The sequence below is a fragment of the Astatotilapia calliptera genome, chromosome 11, assembly GCF_964374335.1.
Source record: "Astatotilapia calliptera chromosome 11, fAstCal68.1, whole genome shotgun sequence".
In the NCBI taxonomy this organism is placed as follows: domain Eukaryota; kingdom Metazoa; phylum Chordata; class Actinopteri; order Cichliformes; family Cichlidae; genus Astatotilapia; species Astatotilapia calliptera.
Window position 1 is genome coordinate 26009538 of NC_137432.1, and position 25026 is coordinate 26034563.

At 40.5% G+C, this 25026-nt stretch overlaps 1 protein-coding gene across 1 annotated transcript; it reads left to right on the forward strand.

The window, feature by feature from the left end:
* Positions 1 to 30: 30 nt before the first annotated feature.
* On the forward strand, positions 31 to 24893 carry gsk3ab (glycogen synthase kinase 3 alpha b). The gene is made up of 10 exons (XM_026185918.2): positions 31 to 710; positions 9742 to 9929; positions 10039 to 10122; positions 11685 to 11795; positions 19668 to 19798; positions 20073 to 20277; positions 21495 to 21590; positions 21752 to 21938; positions 22060 to 22137; positions 22256 to 24893. The coding sequence occupies exons 1-10, from the start codon at positions 536 to 538 to the stop codon at positions 22321 to 22323; spliced, it is 1323 nt and encodes a 440-aa protein (XP_026041703.1). The 5' UTR covers positions 31 to 535; the 3' UTR covers positions 22324 to 24893.
* Positions 24894 to 25026: the final 133 nt, after the last annotated feature.

Here is a 25026-nt window from a genome sequence, read left to right on the forward strand (position 1 = left end):
TTTTTGTTTGGTTTTTGAGTACTTTCAACTTGTATTATTATTATTTTACTAAATCACTAAGTCTTGGTTTACTGGTTTATTTATGGTAACTATTTTTAAAAATATTACTCTTATTAAACACGTACACACGATTAACTCCAGCTTCAAGAGCATAATTGATTTTGTTAATATGGATTCCACTATATGTCCGAACCCGATCTTAAACCCAGTTGCAATGTCTACATTTCTACTTTTGTGGTAAAATGAAACGGGTTTGTTAGGTTCGTATTTTAGACTTAACGACCCAAATAACTCATTTTCCCATGAAGCCTTGCGAACTTTACGTCGTTGTGCGTCAACTCCCCAGTCCCCCCTCCCCCTCCCCATCATCACTGCTCTACAGAGGAAGAAAGGGGGAGACGGGTAACCTACAGTGAACGTTGTAAGTGTAGTTTTTATTTATATAGTATATTAAAATACACAGACACAGCTTAAATATCTGCCGGCGTGGCTGCTAATAACGTCCGACCTAGCCCCGGCTTTAGTTCAAATAAATATGAGCGGCAGCGGGCGGCCCAGGACCAGCTCATTCGCTGAGCCTCCCGGAGGTCCCGGATCTGCTGCGGCCGGTGCCGGATCAGGGGTAGCCGGCGGAAGCTCGACAGGAAAGTCCGGGGGTTCACAAGCCAGTGGAAGCAGCTCGACTGGCTTTGGGAATTTGAAGCTACCCAGTAAGTATTATGTTATATTTTTACCACGTGCCCAGTTTACACGTTAAGACGAAGACTTGGACTGTTGGTTATTTTTTTAAAGAAACGTGTCGGGAATTATTTAATGCGGTGGAGCTAAATCTGTTAGCAGGTTAGCTTTGTAGCCAACGCTAGCTATGTTTTTCATTAAAGGAGCCTTGCGATCGAGGGCTTTTATCGACTTGCTAACATTGTAGTTAGCTATGAAGGGAAGCTTAGAACTAAGCCGCTGATATTTCGACTTTAACTAACGTCATGTCATATTTTTAATAAAGATCAGTGGTTATTAGTGCATTGTAACCCAACAATAGCGTTGTTTTAAGCATACACGCTAATATATTGGTCATTAATATCAGATATAATAGTTAGCGGTCTTGCTAACATATTGAAAACCATCTTATATAGGTTATTAATCGTTGTTCTCGGTTGTGTCTTATCTTGTGCTGATGTTTTGCCCCACACCGGTAACGAGTAAGCTGATACCTTTTGTGGTAACTTGAATTCATGGAGATAATCGTCAGCGAAAATCTCTCAATACTGTTCAATCAACTGTTACGTTTGCTCATTAACCAGCAAATATTGACCCTATCTTATCTAAGTGCTCCTTCTGGATGCCTACACTTTAGCAAACAGGGGCTCATCTATGCATGGATTTAGACTGTTACTTTAGAAAAATAACCCCACTTCAGGTCATCTTTAAAATCTTCTGTCTTAGTGTGGGGTATATTAACTGTGTACTTTTTTGCTGGGAGTTGGAACATAGTCACTGTCTTCACCATTTTGCCAACATTTCTGGTGCTCTGGACATCCTGGTTTGCCAGCAGGACTTCCTTCCAGGTAGTCATCCAGGTGTGATGACAGGAACTTGGAAAATGCTCATGTTGCAGTTGGCTTAAACCAAAGTGTGCATAAAATGAAAGCGGCAGAAAAGAATAACATCACATCTCATGTGTTAAATTTTGAGTTTAAGCAGTTACCTATAATTACAGCAGATGAAACGGAAGGAGGGCAAAGAAAAATTTCCTTATCTTCATCCATTTAACAATGAGCACAACTGTGGATAACTTCTTCTTTTGCGTCCCTTGCCTTCTTATTTTCCACAGTTTAATGAATTTCCCCTCAGGGGTTTTTCCTGGCTCACGTTGGCCCTTTGGGGGTGGGAGACTGAATACACACAAACACGACTGGTCTGCCTATAGTTAAGAAACTTGTAAATGTTCCTAATACTTTTAAGCATTTTATTATCATACATAGATTTAAGATTGACTTAATTAAACTCCCATTTTAAAAATAAGACATTATGACTATTGCAAAAAACAATAATCATGATTGTTTTGTTCAATAATTCTGATCTCGGTAACACAAGTATTCATAAACTTTGCAAACATGTGGTAGCTAAGTCTTTTTCCTAAACTCGAATTATAGCTTTGTTCAAATGAAGAAAATATAATCAAGGGAGAAAAGGTGGTGAACATAGTGAAAGATGCAGTGTCACCTGATCAAGAGTTAGACCCAGATTAGCATGGGTTTTTGACCATAAACCCCCGTCTTGCTAGTAAGCAGCCTCAATGGAGTTAGTGAAAGTCCCAGGCAGCAGCAGGCTCACAGGAGAATGGGTGGCCAGGCAGTGAATGACGGAAAGTCGACAGCCAGTGAACGCCTTGGTTGCACGCCACCAAAAGCAGACCGGATGATAGAGCCTGTGAGGTCCAGACACAAAGACCGTTACCATTAAAGTTTCTTCGTAGGTTCACCCATGTGGATTTTACAGATTTTACTTCTAGATGCTCATCAAAGGCTGTCTTTATATGATCTTGGCTAAGACTTAGAGAGACAAGTGAAAACACACTGTACTAAAAGAAAGGGTTTTGTCTGTAATGCAAGATAAAGCAAAAATGAATTTTAACAAGTAATAATTTACCAAGATGTTCATTATCATGAACATCTTGTTTTCATAACTGCTGGAAGTTAATATTGTAATCACTACCTGGACCTCATAGAAACCCAACCCAGTGTAATGTTTAAACTACATGGACTCTAAGCTCGCTCGCCATCTCCATGTTTTTGTCTTTCATCCAAACTTAACCCTGGCTCAGTTCACACCTAAACATGGTGTGGATAACCAAGAAAACTCCAGGCTAATTGTTAATCTAAAACGGAGGGGGGGGAAAACAGATTTTCCTTAAGTAGTAATTTAGAAGCATAATGTAATTTACTATTGTTAGATAACTTTTCATTTTCCAAATCTGAATTGTAGTTTCTCAGAAAGATTTCTTAAAATAAGCTGTCAGAAAGTAAATATGTGCCACTTGCTGTATTGTTTAATAAAGGGGATCACTGAGCATGTTATCAGGGAGAGGCAGATCATCAGTTTCACAAATTTGGGGAACGTAGAGGGTGGGTATCTGACCTTGGAGAGAAGAGCAGGAAAGCAGAAGAGCGTTTTTTGACGCTCTGCAACTGATCCAGATGCTTTTTTTTTACAGACCTTACATCCAGTTTACAGTCATTTGATCAACGTCTTTTGTTTTTTAGTCCAGCAGTCAGGGAACGTTTGCTCTCGATTAGTAAGGAGCATTAACAGACTGCAGTTATATCACTGCTTATAACCCCTTTTCAGTTGTATAACCTTAAAAATGTCAATCAGAAGCACTAATTGACCACTGAAAAACACTTTGTGATCACTGATGCCAGAGGTAACAGAGCCCAGCTGCAACTGAAGGGAAAAAACTAAAATGTGTGAAATTAATTAGATCTAATCTAAACACAAATGGACAAAGACGTGATCAAATAAATAAGAACACCAAACTGATCGAGGACTCAGTACCAGTTTTCATTACACGCACAGCCCTTTTTATTAGTGTAACAGTAACATTTTTGTTCATACAAAAAAAGCCTAATGCCTAAGGTAGAATCACTGTTTTCTATTTGTGTCTGTTGCTAATGTTGAATTCTTAGTTGGACAAGAACCTCAAACTATACCTCTCTGTTATAAAGTGCCTGTTTTTTAGAATAATTGAGCTATTTTCCCTGAACATTCTCTCTCTCACATACACACACGTCCATAATTAGTGATATAACATACTGTCAGGAGAGGAAGTGGAATGATGTCAGTCCAGCCACACCAACCTCATTAAGCAAACTGGTATCATCAAGACATGACAAATCCACATTAACAACATTGTTCATCTGTGATATTATGAAGTTCAGTGTTTCAGCAGCTCTGAGTCAGCACTGAACTCCACAGCATCTCTGGGTGTAACCCATTGCTCATGGTTTCCACCCAGTGTGGTATACAGACTTCAAATATAGCAGTAATAGAGCTCTGTGTAAGGTTATTACTGAGCACTGGCAGATACTATTTGAGTATCTTTTTCCATTTACAATACTATACACATACCTTGACTACATTTATCTGATCAGATGGAGAATACTGATCTAATAGTATTTTTCTATGTGGAAGAGAAGGAATTATGCTTGTGTACGACCTCAGGTTCAACATAAACAGCATTCTTTGTAAATTAAAGTGCTACAAATCAATAGATCCAAAAGTATAATTTTACTTGATTTGTGTTGGTGGAATAATAAAGGATGATATCAATCAGTAAAAATTAAGTGGCTTTTTTGGCATTATTCATGTAGTTTATTTTCTCCTAAAACAAAAAAGGACTCTGCGACCGAACATAACGAGTGAGAGAGAAGTTAAAGCATCAGCTCATCTGAGCTTTTCAGCCGCGTTGACCACAAGTTGCAGTTTAGTGGGAAAAAAAGGCTCAAGCATAAAACAGAAATCTGGAGCTGGTACTGGTGTTACACACCTTTGAAGTGCTGCTGTGGTGAAGTAAACAGAACATTGTTATATATATTATTACAGTACTCTGTTTTTGGTAACCATTGTCCTTGATGTAAATATGTAAAAAATGTGTATGTTTCTGTTCTATGTCTTGTGTACTGTTTGTTTGTATATGTGTATTTCTTGCTGCTGTTACACCCAAATTTCCCCTTGTCGGACAATTAATGCTGGGCATACACTGTGCGATTTTTGGCTCGTTTTGAGCCGATTTTCCAGTCGTGTGACCGTTTTGGTGATTGGCCCGAGTTTCGCCTTCATCGTGTGTCGTGCATCGTGTAGTATACGTGGGGTAAGGGGAGCGATTAACACCTCACGACCAGCTCCCAATCATCAATCGCTTGGTCATAAGAAAATCAAACCTGTTTGAAATCCTGTCGGCCGTCGTAAGGGTGTCACCAAAGCCTCTCACACTGCGCACACGCAAACACAGAAATGGAAGTGAAAAGACGGAGCAGCACGGCAGTGCAGCGTGTGATCTGGACACAAGCGATGGAGGCACAACTTGTAGAACTTTGGCAAGCTCATCCGAGCCTTTTTGACCACAACAACCGTGAAAATAGTTGGATTTACATTGCTGCTCAATCACAGCTGCCTGATCAATGTTTTTCATTAGCAATTTAGCAAAGTTGATGGTGGTGGTGTGCGCGTCTGTGTGAGTGAAAGACAGAGGGAGAGCAAGCGACAGATTTTCTGTTATAACCTTCATTTTATGGACGCACAGTGTGAGCACTCAGGTCACATCAGAGCATCGGGTCGTATAGTGTGAGACTCTGCATCGTGACCTACGAACTTCTAACTAGGGCTGCTCGATTATGGCAAAAATGATAATCACGATTATTTTCACTGAAATTGAGATCACGATTATTTGACGATATTTATTTCGTCCGCCAGAGCTTATATATTTTTTTTTTACATGCTGTAGTGCCATTTGTCGGAGCATTTCACGTTGCTATACATCAATACAACTGTTATAGCCCATATTTTTAAAATGTGTATGTATTAAGTCCATAGTAATTACATTAATTGCAAAAAAGTGCAATAAACTACAAAAAAAATTGAAAATCGTTTTTGTTTTGTTTTTTTACATATATTTCTACTTGGAGAAATTTAAGAGGTTTATCCCTCAAAACTTTAAATACAAAAAAGTTGCAAAAAATAGTTTACAACAACAGGAAATTTATTTTGAGTGTCTTCATAGTTTTATTTTTGGAGATACAGCAATTTTTATATACTGCAGGAAAAACAAAAAAACAATCCTATGATGCAAATTTGCAAAGAATGTGCATGTGCATCAAAATAAACTATTTCCAGCAGTGCAATTCGAGTTCTAAGGCCTACAAGTAAAAAAACTACATTTTCCGCGAAAATGACGTCACTTGCGATAGTTCGCGTTGACGTCTTTTTCAATGTGGGAAGTGTTATGAACAGCTGATCGGATCGGCAAAGCGTGTTTCTGGAATATTATGTTTTTGTTCCTGCAAGCGCTTTTTATGCAATTTTTGCAAAGCTATATGTGGAAGGAAACCGTGACCTAGGACAAGCTGATGGCATAAGATGTAACTCCTCTGGTTTCATATGGAAAAAAATTTATTGTGCTAGCTTAGCGGTTCAGGTTCTACAGGGATTTAAAAATAGTTATACAAAACGAGCATGCTGCTCTGACCGGCTTTAAAGGGTTAAGAATAACAATGTATTGAATAATGACTTTAAAAAATAATATAAAATAGTGTGCAAATACTGATAACAGTGCAAGTGTTTGCAATATAAGAAATAAATGAAAAATGTGAACTTTGCAGTGTTGCTCTGTGGTGCAGCTACGACACCATAGCAAAGTTTACACACTGTGTCTACTTGATCCACATCTGACTCCGCGAACCCATAATGTTTCCACACCACTGAAGTTTTTTTTTCTTTACCTTTCTTTTCAACCAACGGCAGTCACTCTCCTCTCCAAATAACTTCTGCTTAGCTTTCCGAGCTTCCCTCGGGTCCTCTTAATTGTTGTGACGCGTGTTCGAAATGCAGAGCAGTGCGCTTGATTTGCCACACGGAGCAGCGCGAGAGTAAAGCATGAGGGAGGGGCTAATAATCGGCTCAGTCATTTTTAATGATCGTTGAAAGCCCAGATCGTAATCGTGATTAAAATTCGATTAATTGAGCAGCCCTACTTCTAACCCCTGCGAGTCAATCGTGCAGTTTGAGCAGAAGCTGAATAACGCGACTGAAAAAATCGCACAGTGTCTGCCCAGCTTAAAGGATTATTCTTACTCAACATTCTGGAATTTGCTATAAGAATAAGTATCGGACTGATATCTGATCTATCAGAAATGGGAAATGGAGAGAAGCATTTCTGGCTGTGCCACATTCAGTTTGAAAGCCGTCATGGTTGTACTGTGTAGTTTTGTGACGAGTAAAATCTGTACTGTATATAGTATGATTAGCATCGTTCAGGAAAATGAAAGATGAATGGATTAAAGGGACCAGTAGCTTTGGTGCAATTTCTTTCTGCCACTTACACGCTTATGGAGAGTGCTAATAAACTACTAATGATCAAGTAGTAGCAACCACAAATTATTTTATCAAGTTAAGTGTGTGCTTGAGCTTTTTTACACTTACAAACAAGCTCAAAGGTAATTGCTTATTAAGTGGGGGTGTGATCAGAGTCACTTTGCTCGTCCGTTTGCTCTTATTAGAAACCAAAGCCCTTCACTGGCAGAGGAGCAGACTGCTCATCTTTGTATTCATTATTCAAGACCCTATCATGCCACAGCTGCTCCATATTTAATGTGCTCCCCTGTGACTTAACTTTTTCTTTCTTTCGTTTTTTTAAGGGTGTAAAAATGATGCTAAAATAAAACACAAAGGGGCAATGTAATGTGCAGCTGTACAGCAGTGTGCAGACACCACACCGCGACTGATCTCAAAGCTGAATATTTCCTGCTGACTCGAGGGTAGAGATCAGATCTAGGCCAATCATGTGGATATGCTGCTGGCTTCTATTTACTGTTAACCTTGAAAAAGTTTTGACTGGAAACTTTAGAAATGGGCAAGTATAATTTTTGCCTTTGGTCAGCACTGATCATTCGGAGGTGGTAATCTATCTGACTAAATAATTGTTGTCTAAGCATGTGCTGGAAGGGCAGCTGATGAAGCCAAATCACTTAGGCTAGTCGGGAGAAATAAAATGTTTCATTGTCTGATTCCATTTTGTAACTCAAAGACATAGCAGAGATCAGGAGGGGTCCTGTTGAGACAGGCGAAGTGAGCAAGCCCAGGAAATGGAAGCACCTCTGGGTGTGCTACTGTCCATGCAATGTTATCACAGGCTCTGACAAGCCTTTTGGCAATGGGCTTCTTCTCTGCTCTTCATCCCCTCCCAGTGTCATTGCTTCTGGTGCCCATTTGTCAGATAATTCTTGAACCAACACTTGCACAGTCATAAAACTCTGAGCAGCTACTTGACCCTAACTAGAAGTGTCAGATACTGTTGGGTCTTAAGCTTCTCACTTTGCCTGATTTCCACAAGGTCGAACATTAGCCTGACAGTATCACTGCTCAACCGGTTGGGAACACATACAGTCCAGTTTGATCTAAAGTGGGAAGGTCTAGTAAACCATAACCTTAATAGCCTTAATAATTTTAATGTACAAAGGTAAGCATTCATATTTAATAACTATCCATTAGTAGGACTCATTATGAATGGACTGCAATGTCTTAAAATAAATACAATATGCCACATCTGTACCTGCAGACATCCTTTAGTACAGGAACCCCTGGTAACGGGCTGCCAGAGTTGAGGCTCTGGTGTGAAATTTATGGTTTACACAGTTTTTATTGTTAACGTGGTTTCCCTGGGTCTTTTCCCGTGTTGTAGTTGTGTATCTTATTTTGAAAGAAATATTTAAGCATTACCATAGCGACCAGAGAGCATTAAAGGGCAGACAGGAGGCTGTTACTCTCTATGTTGTTAGCGCATTTCAGGAGGACGCTGCTAATAAAGTTACACAATTACACGGTGAATTCACTTTTTTTTTTTTTTTTAATCATATTTGCAAAATACCACAGTTTTTTGTCTTGGTCGTATCATTTTATTTTGTTGTATTTATCTGCGACACTTTAAAGGCCGGTCTGTGAAAATATTGTCTGAAATTAAACCGGCCCATGGTGCAAAAAAGGTTCTCTATTTCTTTATTTACTTTTTATTTTAAATTGCATTACATTTGAAGTTAAATTTAGTAACTGCATGATGTTGAAGTTTATTAAAAATTGTATTAAATAATTAAGACTATATATTTTGCTAAGATCAAGCCCATGCTGTTTTATTTTCTTTGGAAACTATTCTGCTATTTTTTTTTTTCTCCAAGAGTCTCACAGCCCCACACAGGTTTTACCAATCTAATGGCAGATTTGCAAGCTCTTCTGTTTATTTATTTCAGTGGTTTAAAGGTGGTTGGAAAAAACCTGTTGATGCATTAAATTCTACTAGACGATGGTAATGTGCTTTTACACACGCACGCACGCACGCACGCACACAAAAAGAGTTGCATAAACTGTGATTTTTGCCATGTTGTTTTATCCTCATTAATTTTGCTTTTCTGTCAGACATATGCCTGTTATTTAAATATGGTATCGATCGAATTGAATCTGCAAAGCTGAAACTGTGATTGATACTTCCATATTCGGTTTGGTGCACAGTTCCCAACCTGACTGTTCTGCTTTAGCCAGGTTGTGTAGCTAAAGCAGCAGCTACAGGGAATTAATTATATTGGTTAATGTAGTCAGTAATTAGTAAATTTGGCTTTTAGCTGTAATATTTTTTTGGAAAACCTTTTTTGGCCTCAGGTTTCAGGTATTTGTAACAAGAAGGGATTAATCATTGATAGCAGTGTTGAATAAATAGATCATTTTAATGCATGGGTCCAGTATGAAAGACGTTTAGGCTGATTTTCCTCAAGAAAGCAAGGGCAAAGTGTTGTGAGAAGAAGTTCATTATCAGTCTGGATTGTGCCTGAGGAGCTTTTACTTTTACATCATTTTTGATCTAATTTCAGTAGTATTATTTAAGTGCTAAGATGTGTAACTGTCAGGTAAAGCCAAATGTTTTTTAATAATTTCAGGATCTCTAACAAGTTTTTTTTTTTTTCTTTCTGTCATCCACAGGAGACAGTGGCAAAGTGACGACGGTGGTAGCCACACCCGGTCAGGGCCCTGATCGCCCACAGGAAGTGTCCTACACAGACATAAAGGTTATAGGAAATGGCTCGTTTGGAGTGGTCTACCAGGCTCGCCTCATCGACACCCAGGAGATGGTGGCAATTAAGAAAGTTCTCCAAGACAAGAGATTTAAGGTATGCTTAGACAGGCTTACCTGGACAGATAATTACAGTGAAGTAAATGCTAGTTTTTCACCTTGTGCAGTTCACTCACTTTTCCTTCGTCTCTCTTTTCCTCTTGCAGAATAGGGAGCTGCAAATTATGAGAAAATTGGACCACTGCAACATTGTCAGGCTACGTTACTTCTTCTACTCCAGTGGAGAGAAGGTGTGTTTGCACTGACCTGACATTTTACGTTGTATATTGTAGAAACTTAGCAGATGGAGCACTGTACTTCCACTCCCTGGCATTTAATCTTCCATGCATCAGTGATGATTCACAGACATGTTTTGGACAAGCCGATCTTGGTCTTTGTTGTACAATGAATAGTTGAATACTTGGAGTTGATGGGGTCCAAGCTCTTTATTTGAATCGCTCAGATTATTGTGGTTTTAAAGAGAAATCACAGACTATGCTTGGCACACTTTTTAAATCTCTGAAGACTTGAGCAAATAATACTTGAGCAGATGACTTTGTGACACACTGACTAGTGAATTAATCTTCTGATGCTGTGGGAACAAATGTTTCAGTCCCTGAATTCCTCAGATCTGGATGCTTAAGCGATATTCTGTTCTTTTAGTTTTTAGCCAAATCTAGTGTAGAGTCACCATATGACTCAGTCTGCCTCTATCATGTCAAATCTGAAAGTAAAAAAGTTAATAAATTAGCTCTTTGCTGGTGTTATTTCAGCATTTATAGTTTAATTTACTTTAGAAATATTTACAGCAGCAAAGCAGTAAACTGTGATCACACTCATAATTGCGCATTGGTTTTAGCATTTAAGTCAGCATCCCTCATTGGCCCTCCTCAGGCACACTGAGTGCTGCAGGTACCACTGCTACAAAGAAAGAATTTAAAGTTGTTCCACAGTAACTAGCAGCTTTGACAGCATACAGATGGCTCTTATTTTAACCTCTTTTTAATTCATTGGCTTTGTGGCTACTTGCAACAATCCAGTGCTGGATGGTAGCAGCTGAAAAAGATTCTCCCATGTTGAAGCTTGTTGAACAGGTGGTTTGTGGGACTCTTATTGACTTTTTAGTGTCTAAGGTTTTGATTGTGACCACAGGGATTAGTGCTACTGCTTTTTCTTTTTTGTGGTGACTGCAGCTTCAGGTCAAAGTATGAAAGCGTTGTTGTCCATACTGCTGTATATTTTTTCCAGAAGACCAGAGGCAGAATCTCCTAAAAGTCTTTATTCCCTCTGAGATACATTTTACAATCCACCTGCATCTATTTTTAGCCACAAATGCAAGTGACATTCTCACACTGTTGAGTCAACAACCAGCATTGTCTTCATGCTGTGTTTGCAGTCCCACTAACAAGAGCCTCTATATTTTTGTAGCCTCATATACTGCTTTTAATTTGAAAATAGCAGGAAAATATTGCTCGTTGCTCAAGGTAGCTTTCGTCAGGTTGTTTCACAGGTAAACTTAACTGTGGTTGGTGGAAACACTGTCATTGGGACAATGACGGTCAATCACTTTGTCCGACATACTTATTACTAGCCCCGGGCCATTGGCTGTATTGACTTCTGCTGAAGTGTATCCCCACTGTCTGGTTGTATCAGCTATATCTTTCTTTCTTTTTTTTTACACCCCATGCACAATACACTGTTTCATTACATTCATTTGATCTGGTTTCACTTTTGGGACTCGATTTGAAGTGGTTAAGATTCATTTTCCTCCAGTAATCACACAATCCTCTTTGCTTTTGTTCCTCTTTACCAGAAAGATGAGGTGTATTTGAATCTGGTGCTGGATTACGTCCCCGAGACGGTGTACAGGGTGGCTCGCCACTTCAATAAGGCCAAGACCACCATCCCCATCATCTATGTTAAGGTGGGTAGAAACACACACACACACACACACACACACACACACACACACACACACACACACACACACACACACACACACACACACACACACACACACACTGCTGCTCACGTGAGCATTTCCCGGTCACTGCTATCACCATGTCACTGTATGCATTGAAAAGTGAGTGGTTTATTTATTACTGCCATGTTTAAATCTTGTATATTTCATTTATTAAAAAGGACATTATAACCATAAAGACATATTGTGAGGTGTGTTTGTGAACGCAGACACTGACCACTCTGTTTATCTTCAAACAGAGTTTTTAACTGAGTATCGCTCTCAACCAAGTTGAAGTTTGTAAATGAGGGGATGTTAGAGTTTCAAATTGATACCATGGATGCATCTATTAAAAATCTCTGACAAGTATAAATCCTGGTGACCTTGAATTCAAGGCCAGTGGTAAAGTTTTCTGAAAATCTTGTGAACACGAGAATGAGGGGACGTACGTTTTTCAAAATCTCAGACAAATTAGAATCCTGGCGAACTTGAGGTCAAGGTCAAAGGTCAAAGTTTCTGAAAATCATTAAGGATTAAGGTTTTTTAAATTTAAGCCATTAGTGCACCTACTGGGACGCTCTTGGAAGCTTTAAAAAAATCTGTTGGAAACTGGGAGTAAATTTTAGTTCAGTAATTGCTTGTGGATGTAATAAAAACAGGCAGCTCACCGTTTCAGGATTATGAAAGCAGAAAAGAGGAAGGATGGTCCCAAGGGAAGTGATTTGTTTGCAGTCTTCTTGGCTGTCTGTTTCGGGTGCTCAGTTTGGAGAGTGTTTGCGTGCTTACTGTGTGCGAAGCAGCAGAGGACATTATAGCTGTCTCATGGCCCATTTCCCTACCTCAGCCTCCTGCTCCCCTGTGCCTTTGAGATGCATACTGATCTCTGTCACTCTTTCTTTTTTTTTTTCTCTAACCGTCTGTCACCATATGCAGGGTCTTCTCCCCCCTCCATGTCTCCCTTGGTGTCATGTTCGCCATTTCATCTCCTCTTACCTCTCTCTGCCCCCCTTTTAACTATCATCTCTTATCCCTCAGTCATCTTGTCTGCAGTATTTTATAATCTGGCCAGCCTGCTGTCAGTGCATCATGTGGGCAATAATGATGATAATGGAGATGATGACGAATTAAGATGCTTACTGTCTGTGTGTCACAGGCACATTTAATGGGCACACACTTAACTGTGTGGTGAATTTCTCATTCCATAACAACATCATCGACCTCGGGTGTGTAGGCAGATGCCAAATAGGAGCTGGCCGTAGATCTTCAGGGAGTATTTTTCACCCTTGTGTTATTTTGGTATAGAAGCACAACACCACAGGCTGCATGAGACAAACGAACAGCTGCTTCTTTCGACAAACCCCTTTACATTGTGCCCAAAAACAGAATTGGGGCACATGTTGATGTGACTAACATATGGTGAACATCTATACAGAATCAGCTGTGCCTACAGATTAAATCATCCATTTTAGTAAAAGTTTAACAACATTTAATTTGCAGCACAATACACGCTGCCCGGTCTCAGGGCACAACGTAGAATGCTGATGAGAAAGTGATCTATTTGTTTGGACACAATCTGTCCAGGTTTCTTTTTTTCCCAACAGTCAGCACAATTGTCAGACTAATGGGAAGTATGTTTCCTGTCTGAAGCACGCTTGTCATCCACACTCATCAGCACAGATTTCTCTCCATGGCAACCAAGAAAACAAGCTTTGAACAAAGTGGCAACTGTCGTGTTTTAAACCAAACAATGAGCTCTTTCTGAATCTGAGTAGTTTTTAAATGCATATAAACCTAACAAGCTGGTTAGCTATTGGTAACTAGAAAAATTTGCATTTCCTGCGAAAATGCAGTGTGGATGCTTAAAGCTGAAGCTGTATGCAAAAAGTAGCTGAAAAAGCTGAAAAGTTGCAGAAATTGTAAAAACTTTGCAGAAGCAAAAGAAGTTTGCTAAAATGGAATAACTTAGCAGAACTGCAATATCTTAGAGGAAACATAATACTTGGCAGAAATACAATAGCATAGCAGAACTTAGCAGAAATATTGTAACTTACCAGAAACATGATAACTTCTCAAAAATACAAGAATTTAGGAGAAATAGTATAAGATAACAGAAAGAATATATTTAGCCAAAAATACTTAAACATTACAGAAACACTATGATTTAGAAAAATAGTACAACAGAGCAGAAATATTGTGATTTACCAGAGACACTGTGATGAACTATGAATATTGTAATTTTAAATTAAGACTATGTTTTAGCACAAATATTATAATTTGGCAGAAATACTATAATTTAGCAGAAATACTATATTAAGCACAAATCGTATAAAAAGCAGAAATGGTATGATTAAGTATAAATACTACATTTAGTAGAAATACTTTGTTTTAGCACAAATCCTATAAAAAGCAGAAATACTGTACTATGATTTAGTAGAAAAACTATAATTAATCAGAAATACTAAATTTAGCACAAATCTTATAAAATAGCAGAAATAGTATGATTTAGCACAATAGTAATAACTTAAACAGAAAAATTGGAAAAGCAAAATGGACAGCTGAAAAAATGCTGAACATGCTGAGGGTCCCTCAAATATACTTGTTAAATGAAAAAAATTGGCAAAAAAAAATATAACAGCCACACAATCACAAATATGGACACATATGGAAACACACATGCACAGAGAGAGACACACACAAGATCCAATTCAGTCAACCAGTCTAAATATATTGAATTTGAATCTTACAATGAGATCATCCCATAAAAAGGCTCTCTCTCTCTCTCTCTCTCTCTCTCTCTCTCTCTCTCTCTCTCTCTCTCTCTCTCTCTCTCTCTCTCTCTCTCTCTCTCTCTCTCTCTCTCACACACACACACACACACACACACACACACACACACACACACACACACACACACACACACACACACACACACACACACACACACACAGAGAAGTAAGTTTCTAGCTCAGTCAAGCAGCCTTGCAGCTGCTGAATTTGAATCCACCAATCAGAGAGCCAAAACAGGAGAGACACAGGATTTTTGCAGTCTATTTCTCATAATGACGACTCCCCTCAAACAAATGACCATAATTTCCTAACTGTAGGGGCTAGAACGGTCATTCTTACACCGTTTTGTTCAGAAGAGATGGGGGAATCTTAAAGTGTTGACAATTTATCATTAAAATATGAATTATTAAAGATAATTGACTTCTAATGCACCATAACTGAGTAGAGCAAAGCAAAAACTGCCTTGACTTGCCCTCAAACAACGCTTTCTAACTCTAAATCTATTTGGAGTATCAATATCATTCTTTCACCGTAAGAGACAGCAGGCTTTGGTGAACAATCATGGAAATTTTCAGGTCTCTGTGGAAATCCATTAAAAAGATATGACGAGAGAAAAAAGTGGTTCATTTCCAGAGTTTGAAATCTGAAGAAATCTGAGCGAAGGACGAATTTCCTACCCTCAAACAAGTCTAACTCATTTCAGAACGGTAATAGGTGAGAAAATAATTCTTGAATTGTGAGCGTCAGGAGTGTCTGAAGATATACTGGGACAAGCCTTATGTCTTAACTTTGCTTCGTTAAGGAGATATGACGATTCGAATATGCCTCTCATTACAGAAATCAAGCGGTGATTTTGAACAAGCTCTCCATTGACTTTCTATGGAGAGTTTTGCGACTTTGTGTTGGTCTGAGGAGATTTGCCAAAATTCTATAAATCCCACAACAATGATAGTGACATTTTCGGAAACCCAGCAAAAATACCTACGTTTTGATGTATAATTTGTGGAAGTTGAGTGAAGATTGAGCAAGTAGCAAGAAGTTGTTCGGACATGAAGAGAAGACTGCAAAAGCTTCAGTGGCACACTGGGAGCCAAGTGCATAGCAACCATAACAACGCATGTATTTTGTGAAAAATCACAATTTTGCAACTGAAAACTTTAAGAGGCATAAAGGTAAAACGGTAAAAGATTTGAAAAAGCTGAATCATACCTGAATAGCCCAATAATTTGAGAACATTTTAAAGTTTGAATGGTTGTTCTACGTGAAAATATGAGGAAGTAGTTAAGTTTCAGAAACAAGCCAATTTTATCAGAATTGCAGAAGTTTCCCATTCATTTCAATGGGACAAATTAAGCTTAATATTTTAAAAAGTATAATAGTGAAAAATACCAAAAGACATAGCAGGAATTAGCAGAAATAGCAGAATAGTTTAAAATTTGAACGGTGAAAATCGGCTGAAAATTGTGGAAGTAGTTAAGTGCCAAAAAGTGTACGGAAGTCCCAAGAGGAACTCAATAGTGTGGATGCTTAAAGCATCCACACAATTAGTAACTTATTTAAAACAACACAATTGACGCATAAGCTTCTGCTCGTTGTAGGAAGTGAACTATGGTCTCTGGTGGAAGCGACACCATCACTAACACCATGTGGACTTTTTCACCCTTTAAATGTGGAAAGTAGGGCTGCCACAAACGATTATTTTGATAGTCGACTAGTCACCGATTATTTTTGCGATTAGTCGACTAATCAGATCATGCATCCATTGGACGTAAAACATACAGCTTATTGCACCAGCAGCATCTGCTCTTATATAACTATCATTAGCTTACAGCTTTAAGTGTTTACTGTATGTGCTAACTAAAAATAAAGACAAGATGATAGTTTATTAAATTTTAATGAAATTTGCAGATTGTTTCGGTGAAGTAAACTCCTTGCTATCTAAAATATAACGGGACACCGGAGTATATTCTCGAGCATCTCACACTTCTGACAATCAGCTGTGTAAAAACTATAACTTTAATCTCAGCCAAACCGATTTACTCAGGAACAAATAAAATACTGAAAAAAGCCAAACAATAACATTTTGAAGTTATCTAAGTGACTTATATATATTTAACCTGAGTAGCGAAAGACAGCAGTGGGTTTGAAAACGATTTGCCGGGAGTCCGGGGTTCTCACGGGCTCTAGTGAGCCTTGCCCCCGGCTAGCTATCGAGCTAGTGGGTAACAGACGTCTCCGAAAACGCCTCCTCTGCACCCTGGTGACATATCCCTACTCCAAGGCCCTGCATGTGTGGGTGGTTGTGGTGGAGCGGGAAGAGGGAGGCAGCTGGAGAGTAGGGGTATGTCACCAGGGTGCAGAGGAGGCTACACCACTCCCCCCCCCCCCCCCCTCCCCCTCAGTCCCCTTCTGGCTGCCTCTGCCTCAATTTTATCCCACAACTTAGACATTCACATTACTCACACTCTCATTACACATACATATAGGATCTTGGGGCACGATACACGGAGTCCAAATTACCATCAGGGTGTACACCTCACCCCTGGCGTCGTTGCCCACCTCTCAATTTTAAATACACGTAGACATTGAGGGCTAGCAGGAGGGACTATGCGCTTACCTGCTGCTCTCTGGCAGGTAGCTCCATGCCCTCCTGGGTTTTAAATGCACCTTAGAACACACATGCATCAACACTACAATGAGCGGGTGGAGGGAGGTTTGGAGTCTTCTCTCACCCCCATTCTCTGCGGCCTGCGGGGGGGGGGCTAGGAGGAGGAGTTGGCCGTCCGACTGCGGTCTGGAGTGTGGGGCCTCCCTGCTGCTGCAGAGTCGGGGTGGTCTGCCTCTCCCCACCGCAGGGAAAAGGGTAACACCACCTGGGTCTGGGTGCAGTTCCCCCCTCCAGGGGCAAGGGTACCTAGACCCGGTTTGTAGAGTACGCTTGGGGAGTGTGATCGTGTGTACAGTGTCTCTTTATGTCTGTCTCCACGTTGGTTGAGTGTGGAGTAAGTGCATATGAGAGCATGAGGATGGGAATGGCTGTTTGTATCTGTGTGTGCCTGTATGTCTGTGTCTATATGTCAGGTTGGGTATCAGACGCCACCTCTCTGGGGACATCTCAGGCCCTCCAAGGTTTGGAGGCCTATCTCCACCCACCACCACTTCCCCTGCCAGTGGCGGACTCCCTCAGGTGTCGGTGCGTTGGTGGTTCTTTGTGTCTGGGGGTGGGCGTCCGGGTACACACCGGCTCACTCCTTGGCGGCCGCTTATCGGGGCCTGGAGCCTGGGGCTCGCTCGGGCCACTTCGGAGGTGGGGTGCCCCCGGCCTCTCGGCCTGGGGCTCGGTCACTCAGGCACAGCTGGCTGCCGCCGGAGCTCACGGGCGCGTCACTGCAACTCCCCCTGGCTTCTGCTCCGCGGCTGCTGAGTGAGCCCTCATCTGGGACTCTCCTCAGCTCTTTCTGGGACAGTGGCGCGGCTGCCCCTCTGTTGGTCTTCCTTGGTCTCTTGTGTTCTGGGGGCCTCTGGATGTCTGGAGTTTTGATCTCCTCCATACCTGCTTCATACCCTGGAGGACGGGGCTGTGGCTCCCCACACTCCCTAGCAGATCGTTACATGGAGAAACCTTTGGAATGCAAGCATGCTGATCCACACAGGTATGCACTCGGGTGTACACACGGGTATTCACAGACGCGGACTACAGCTTTCTTGGCTGCTGCCTCAAAGCACATTGTGCGCTGTCTATCTTGCGTGCTGCACAATATCGTTTATTACTTAGTATCTACTGATATCTACTGCTAGCTAGTTTATTGTGATGGTGCTGTGTTTTTTTATTATGTTGCTCTTTGTTGTTTGCTTTCTCTTCTGTTTTTTTTCTCCATACAGGTGACCCAGGTGTTTTGTTTTGTTTTTTTTGTTTGTTTGTTTTTTTTTTTCTTTCTTCCCCCCCTTCTCACCGTCTCTTCTCCCCTTTGGTTTTCTTTCTCTCCCTCTCTTTCTTTCATTCTTTCTCCCTGTCCTATCCACCAGTCATGTCTGTCCCATTTGTAGCAACTGAAAATAAAATAAATTCATAATTATAATAAAGGTCAATCAAATGGACCAATATGGCAAGGCCATGATGATCCACTTGGTAAAATAAATCCGCTTGGCATCTTTCTTGGCCTTAAGACAACAATTCTGATGGCTAAAGATCCAAACGGGACAAAAAAAAAAAAAAAGTTTATAGGACCAAATCCCCAGGAGGAGTTCGTTAAAGTAGGAAAAAAAAAAGAAAATCATATATCACTACATTAACAGTCATGGCTATTTAGCAAGCTGCTATGAGACTGTGTTGGTTCATCTGCACCTTCGTTTTTGGCTCATTCTGATCCTTTTAAATGCAGAGTGTGCACTTAAAATTCCTCCGATTTTATAGCACGTTATTTATCTTCACCAAAGCCATTAAATTTGTGATACTGGGGCGTCCCGGCTTGTCAATCTTCAGTTTAGTATTTAAAAGAATGTATGCAGTGAAAATAATTGGCTGCTCTTAAAATGTCTAAAAAATTTGCTTTTCTCCAGATAGACAGGAATACTGTTTTCTCCTTTGTGGGATGAAATAACACGCCTATAATAAAACATGGAATTGCAGTGTAAGTTCACTGTGAGAGAAGCTAATAATTCTTTTCTTTTTTTGTCGTCAGTCCTGCAGCAACAACTTGTTAAACTGAAAACAATGAACTATTTATTGATTATTTTTATTCATCTATTGATTTTCTTCCACTTATTCGGTTCATATCTCATTTAATTTATTAAGTCATGCCTGTATTGTTTTTCTTTCAAACTTGTATATTGTCCTAAAAGTAAATTGACTTGCATTTCATGTGATCTTAAAAAACATGAAAAATGAAAACGGTGCAGGAATCCTGATGGTGGCTTGTAGCTAGGACGTCTCCAGTGAGATATAAATGGCTTTTGTTCTTAAATTGCTCTTTTTTTTTTTTAGATTTGTTTGATTTTTGTCTGAGTTGTTAAACACTGTTGGGCATCGTGTCTCTGTCTCCTCCTCAGGTGTACATGTACCAGCTGTTCCGCAGCCTGGCCTATATCCATTCCCAGGGCGTGTGTCACAGAGACATAAAGCCTCAGAACCTCCTGGTGGACCCAGAATCGGCCATCCTCAAACTCTGTGACTTTGGCAGGTCAGTAACATTTCCCGCCTGCGGGCAGATCTGTCTGTCTGCATTTTTCATTTTTGCATTGTAGTGACCATTTCTGTCTCATTGTGGATATTTAGTTTGCTGTCTGTTTGTGTAGCGCTCTTCCTCGGGCTCCGCTTTCCCTGTGTGGATCACTCATGCCTTTTTTATGTCTGGGTCGCTTACATGCTACTGTGAAAACAAACACACTGGCAAATCCAAGGTTCACACCGACTGCGAGTCTCATCCTGAACTGTCTGTTTTCTGAATCCTCCAGTGCAAAGCAACTAGTTCGAGGGGAGCCAAATGTTTCCTATATTTGCTCGCGGTACTATCGTGCCCCAGAGCTCATATTTGGTGCCACCGACTACACGTCCAATATTGACATCTGGTCAGCCGGCTGTGTGTTGGCCGAGCTGCTGCTGGGTCAGCCCATCTTCCCCGGAGACAGCGGTGTGGACCAGCTAGTAGAGATCATCAAGGTACAGTAAGAGTGCTGTAAACAGTGGTACAGCTGGGCAATACCACCGCCTCTTCTTCCTCTACCTCTTTGCCCCCCCCCCCCCCCTTTTTTTTTTTTTTTTTTTTTTTTTTTTGCACAAGTCGAGGAGCGTGTCAGGTTACATTTCACTGTGTGTTATACTTGTATAACTATGCATGTGACAAATGAAGAACCTTAAACCTTGTAATATTGTAAATGTAGGATTGTTTATAAAGGAACTGCATATTGAAGAAATATGGAGGAAAAAACATGCTTGGTCGAGGTCAGGGCTGCACAACGTTTTTTTTTTTAACTTGGTCCTTCAAAAGCAGCTCTGTCTTAGAAAATGTTACCTTTCATTTTGTTGTGTTTAACAAACTTAAATATTAGAAAACATCTCTGAATGAAGAAAATATAAATATGCACAGATGCACATTGTGAACAAACACAGAGCCGTATTCATGAATATGAAAAAACTCAGATAATGATCTTTTCTGTTATGACCTGTGACTCTTAAGTGCTTTTGGTTTAATACCACTCAACAAAGAAAAGACCAGGATCTTTTCCTATTAGTATTACTATTTATGCATACATTTTTGTATGCATGCCGTGTTTCAAAGCACTTTTAGGTGTGTTCACTCAGGGTTGAAGTATGAGTCCATTTTCCCACACTTAGCTATCTGGGCTTCCCGGGTAAGCTGTACAATTTATTTATTTTTCATCCACCTCAGACAACGACTGGATCAATTTACTAGCAAACAATTCCCTTCCCTTCTTGTGTTTTCATACCATTATTATATTGCTGTTGTCCCCTTAGACTCCCTCGTCTCACTGTTGGACAGGCCCCAACACATATTGAGATGGGTTTATTGTAATGTTTAAAATCATTAGGTGTGTACTCATATTTGATGATAGCTGGTATTAAATAGGCAAAAGACAGCCTGAGGGCTAGAACCAGTCCAAAAATGATCTCAATACAGCTTTGCAGCATCCTAAAAGGAAAGCAAAACAATCCATCAATAATTAATAAGAGGCAATATAATGCAAAGGAATCTCAAGGTTGTCTGCAAAGAGGCTGGACTGCCATTTAACTTAATACCAATGCAGTGTGTTTCATCTGTGATCTCTGAAGTAGTGCATATCAGACAGTTGCAAGATTCAGACTCATTTATATAATGTAATGCAAATAAATGTTAACATTTCACTCCTGTTTGGCAGGTTTTGGGGACGCCAACAAGGGAGCAGATCCGGGAGATGAACCCCAACTACACAGAGTTTAAGTTCCCACAGATCAAAGCACACCCTTGGACAAAGGTATGCTCCCATTACTGGACAATATTGACGTTGAGAGGTTTACCTCTCTGAATGCAGTTACTGTTGCTCTTTAGAGAAAACGTCACACTAAACTAATTTTAATGAATCCAAATTCATGCTAGCATTGATCATCGATACATTTTCTTTCTATCTCCTATCAGGTGTTTAAGCCTCGTACCCCACCGGAGGCCATTGCTCTCTGCTCTCGACTGCTGGAATACACGCCGGTGACCCGGCTGTCGCCACTGGAGGCATGTGCGCACGCCTTCTTCGATGAGCTGCGCCAGCCGAACACCCGCCTCCCCAGCGGACGAGAACTTCCGCCCCTATTCAACTTCAGTCCCGTTGGTCAGCATGTCCTTTTTTTTTTTTTCTTCTTTCCTGCAGTCTGTTTCTTGCACAGATTATCAGCTGTTATTTATATTGTATCAGTATCATTAATCATGTTTTCTTTGCCCTGTTCTCTCAGAGCTGTCCATTCAGCCCCAGTTGAACTCCACACTCATTCCTCCTCACGCTCGTGCACAGACATCGCCTGCATCACACGGTACGTTATTAAATGGGCTTTAAAAAAAATTATATATATATATATAATTTTTTTTTTTTTTTTAAAGGCACTGGTGTCTGTAATTGTTAAAACTTGTGCTTCCTCTTTTCCCCTGCAGAGGGCAGTGTGTCAGACAGTACCGCCCAGCCCAGCTCAGCACCTAGCTCCATCAACAACAGCACCTGAGCATTCATCCCTCTGTCATATTTTCTGTTTTGTCTTCCCCATGTTCTTTTTACTTTCCTCTGCTCCTCTCCCTCTCAACCTTCCTCCTGGCTCCAAACCCTTACAATACAAGGAAAAGAAACTAGATACACCCACGTAAAAACTCAGCACTGCTATTTCCCCTGAATATTTAACCATTTTCAATAAAATGCTGCACCTGCAGCTGTGGGTTGAGGACATTTAGGTAGTTGTGCTTGGGCTTATTTATAGGATGCAGGCCCAAGTCCAGGTTGGCTGCTGTCTGACCTCTTAGGATCTTTAGGAGATGAGGAGGGGGCTTGTATATATTATGTGGATTATCTGTAATATAATCAACAGTTGGCTTTTATCCCTTTTTTTCTTTTTTAGTTCATTTTATTTGAATTTTATGTGTGGCCACAGTGCCATTGATTGGGATCCTGATTGGCTAGTTAGTGCATAAGGCCCGACTGGTAGACAATCATCCTTTGTGGGGTCAAAAATGCCACACTTATACTGTACAGCTAACTCTGTGGACTGTCTGTCGCTTTCCACTTAAGTTGTCAGTTCACAAAGGCCACTGGTGAACAGATTCACCAGAGGAATGATTTGAAACAAAAAAAATCTCCCAGCGAATACAGTGTTGGCTCAAGATTGTGCGTGTCATTTTAGATAAGAGGTGGTTTTAGATTTTTATTACAGAGAAGAGCTCCCCAGCCCGTGTTCACCGTTTGTTTTCGAGTATTAGCTCCAGCACTGCCTTTTACGTGAACGAGAGGGAGTTTTGTGCGAGCAGAGCGCACATCTTCAGTTTTTTCTGTATAAGCTCATGTCGTCATTTAAGCTGGAAACCAAGAGTTTCAATTTAATTCTCAAGTGAGTATTGCACATCTCTAAAAGGGAGTAGAGGGAAGCAAATGTTGGTGGGGGGCTCCGGCTACATCTCAGAGTAGCCTCGGTGCCTCGCCGTGTTTTGAATGATGTTGCTGTTCGTATCAGCCTGATTATGTTGAAGAATGCTGTTTTCGCCGCTCACACCATCACTGGCGCCGCTTATTGTTTGTGCTGGAGGATGACTGTGATTTCATTTTGTGTGTCGCCAGAGTGTTGAAACCATCTTCGCCCCTTCCCAAAGCAAGTCCGCCTGCAAAGCTCATATCATGTTCTCCGCGCCATGCGGTGATGGTCGGGAATGATTCACGCAGCTGGCAGTCCTCTGTGGGCGTGGCCAGTTTCCTCTCTTCCAACACGCATGTTCAGCCCATGTCGACCACGCTGTTTTACTTCCACTAATATCAGTAATAATCTGACCAGAAATTATGCTCGAACCCCTGAAATCCAACAGCTTTTGGAGCCTCCCCCCTTACATCCCTCCTAGTCTTCATCCCTCTGGCTTCAGATTCCCCCTTTTCTTCTTTTTTTTTTTTTTTTCCCCTGCCCACTGCTAAACTTGTAAATATCAAGTACCTTTTATTTTATTTTGGGTTTTGTCTTTTTTTTTTGTTATTATTGTTATTATATTGTTGTTCCTGTAATTTTTTTTTCTCCTCTAGTAGACCGGCGCAGCAGCGTCCGGGTGATTATCCTCAGTCGCAGTCTGTAAATACGATTTCATTTCAGTCCCTGGTTCACGAGGGGAAAACAGAACAAAACGTTTCATTTTTATTCTCTCTCCCTCCACTTCTCTCTTCAGAGCGGCCCCTTTTCCCCCATAAATGTTGTCATAACTGTTTTATTTATTGTGTTGTGGGTTTTTTTTTTTTTTTTTTGATGGGTGGGTAAAATTGAGGGATTCTTTTTTGTTTTGTTTTGTTTGCGTTTTTTTTTTTTAATTCCACATTTTAGTCTGGCAATTTCACATGCAAAATAATTTCACATCCAAGATACTGTACTCGGATCCAGATGTTGGAGCGCGTTGTCCAATCCGTGGTCTCGTATGAATGCAGGTGCACTTGCTCGCCAACAGGTGGAACTCCAGTTTTCCATTAAACTTCAATGTGAAGGGAATGTTACAAGCCTCTGGATCTGTGGGGTCGTGGTGTTGGGAGGGAGCACGGGTCACTGTATGCGTGTGTGTGTGTGTGTGTGTGTGTGTGTGAGTCTGGAGGAAAGGGGGGAAATTAATTTGTCCATTGGCATTTATCATCTCCTTTGTCTGACTCACCTGTTTTTTCATTTCTCTGTGCGTCATGTGACTGTAACGGGCTTGGCCTGTTAGTACGCTGTGCATGCTTCACAGATGGTGAGTTTCTCGAGCACAGCAGCAGGGAATATATGTGTGTTTGTATGCGTGCTGGCAGACCATGGACATTATTACCTGTATTTTTTCCAAAATGAAAAACTGGCTATATGTGCTGTTTTAATATCTGTTTTTCCCCGTTCTGATCTGTCACACTCTGTTGTGACCCTGCTCTTTAAACCACCCCTTGTCCAAGAGTGGAATATACTAGATGGGAACAGAACAGTTGGATAAAGGAGATGATGATGATAATTAGAGAGGGATGGGGGGAGAGAGACAGTTTTTGTTTGTTGGTATAAATAATTAAACTCATTAATAAAGTGATGAAACTGTACCTGTGTCATGACTGAGTTATAATGGGTAGTTGAATTGTATATGGAGGATAGAGGACATACTGGCATTACTATACAGTTTACAATACTGTGAGATTTACTTAATAATTTTAAAAAAAATGATTGTAAAAGTTC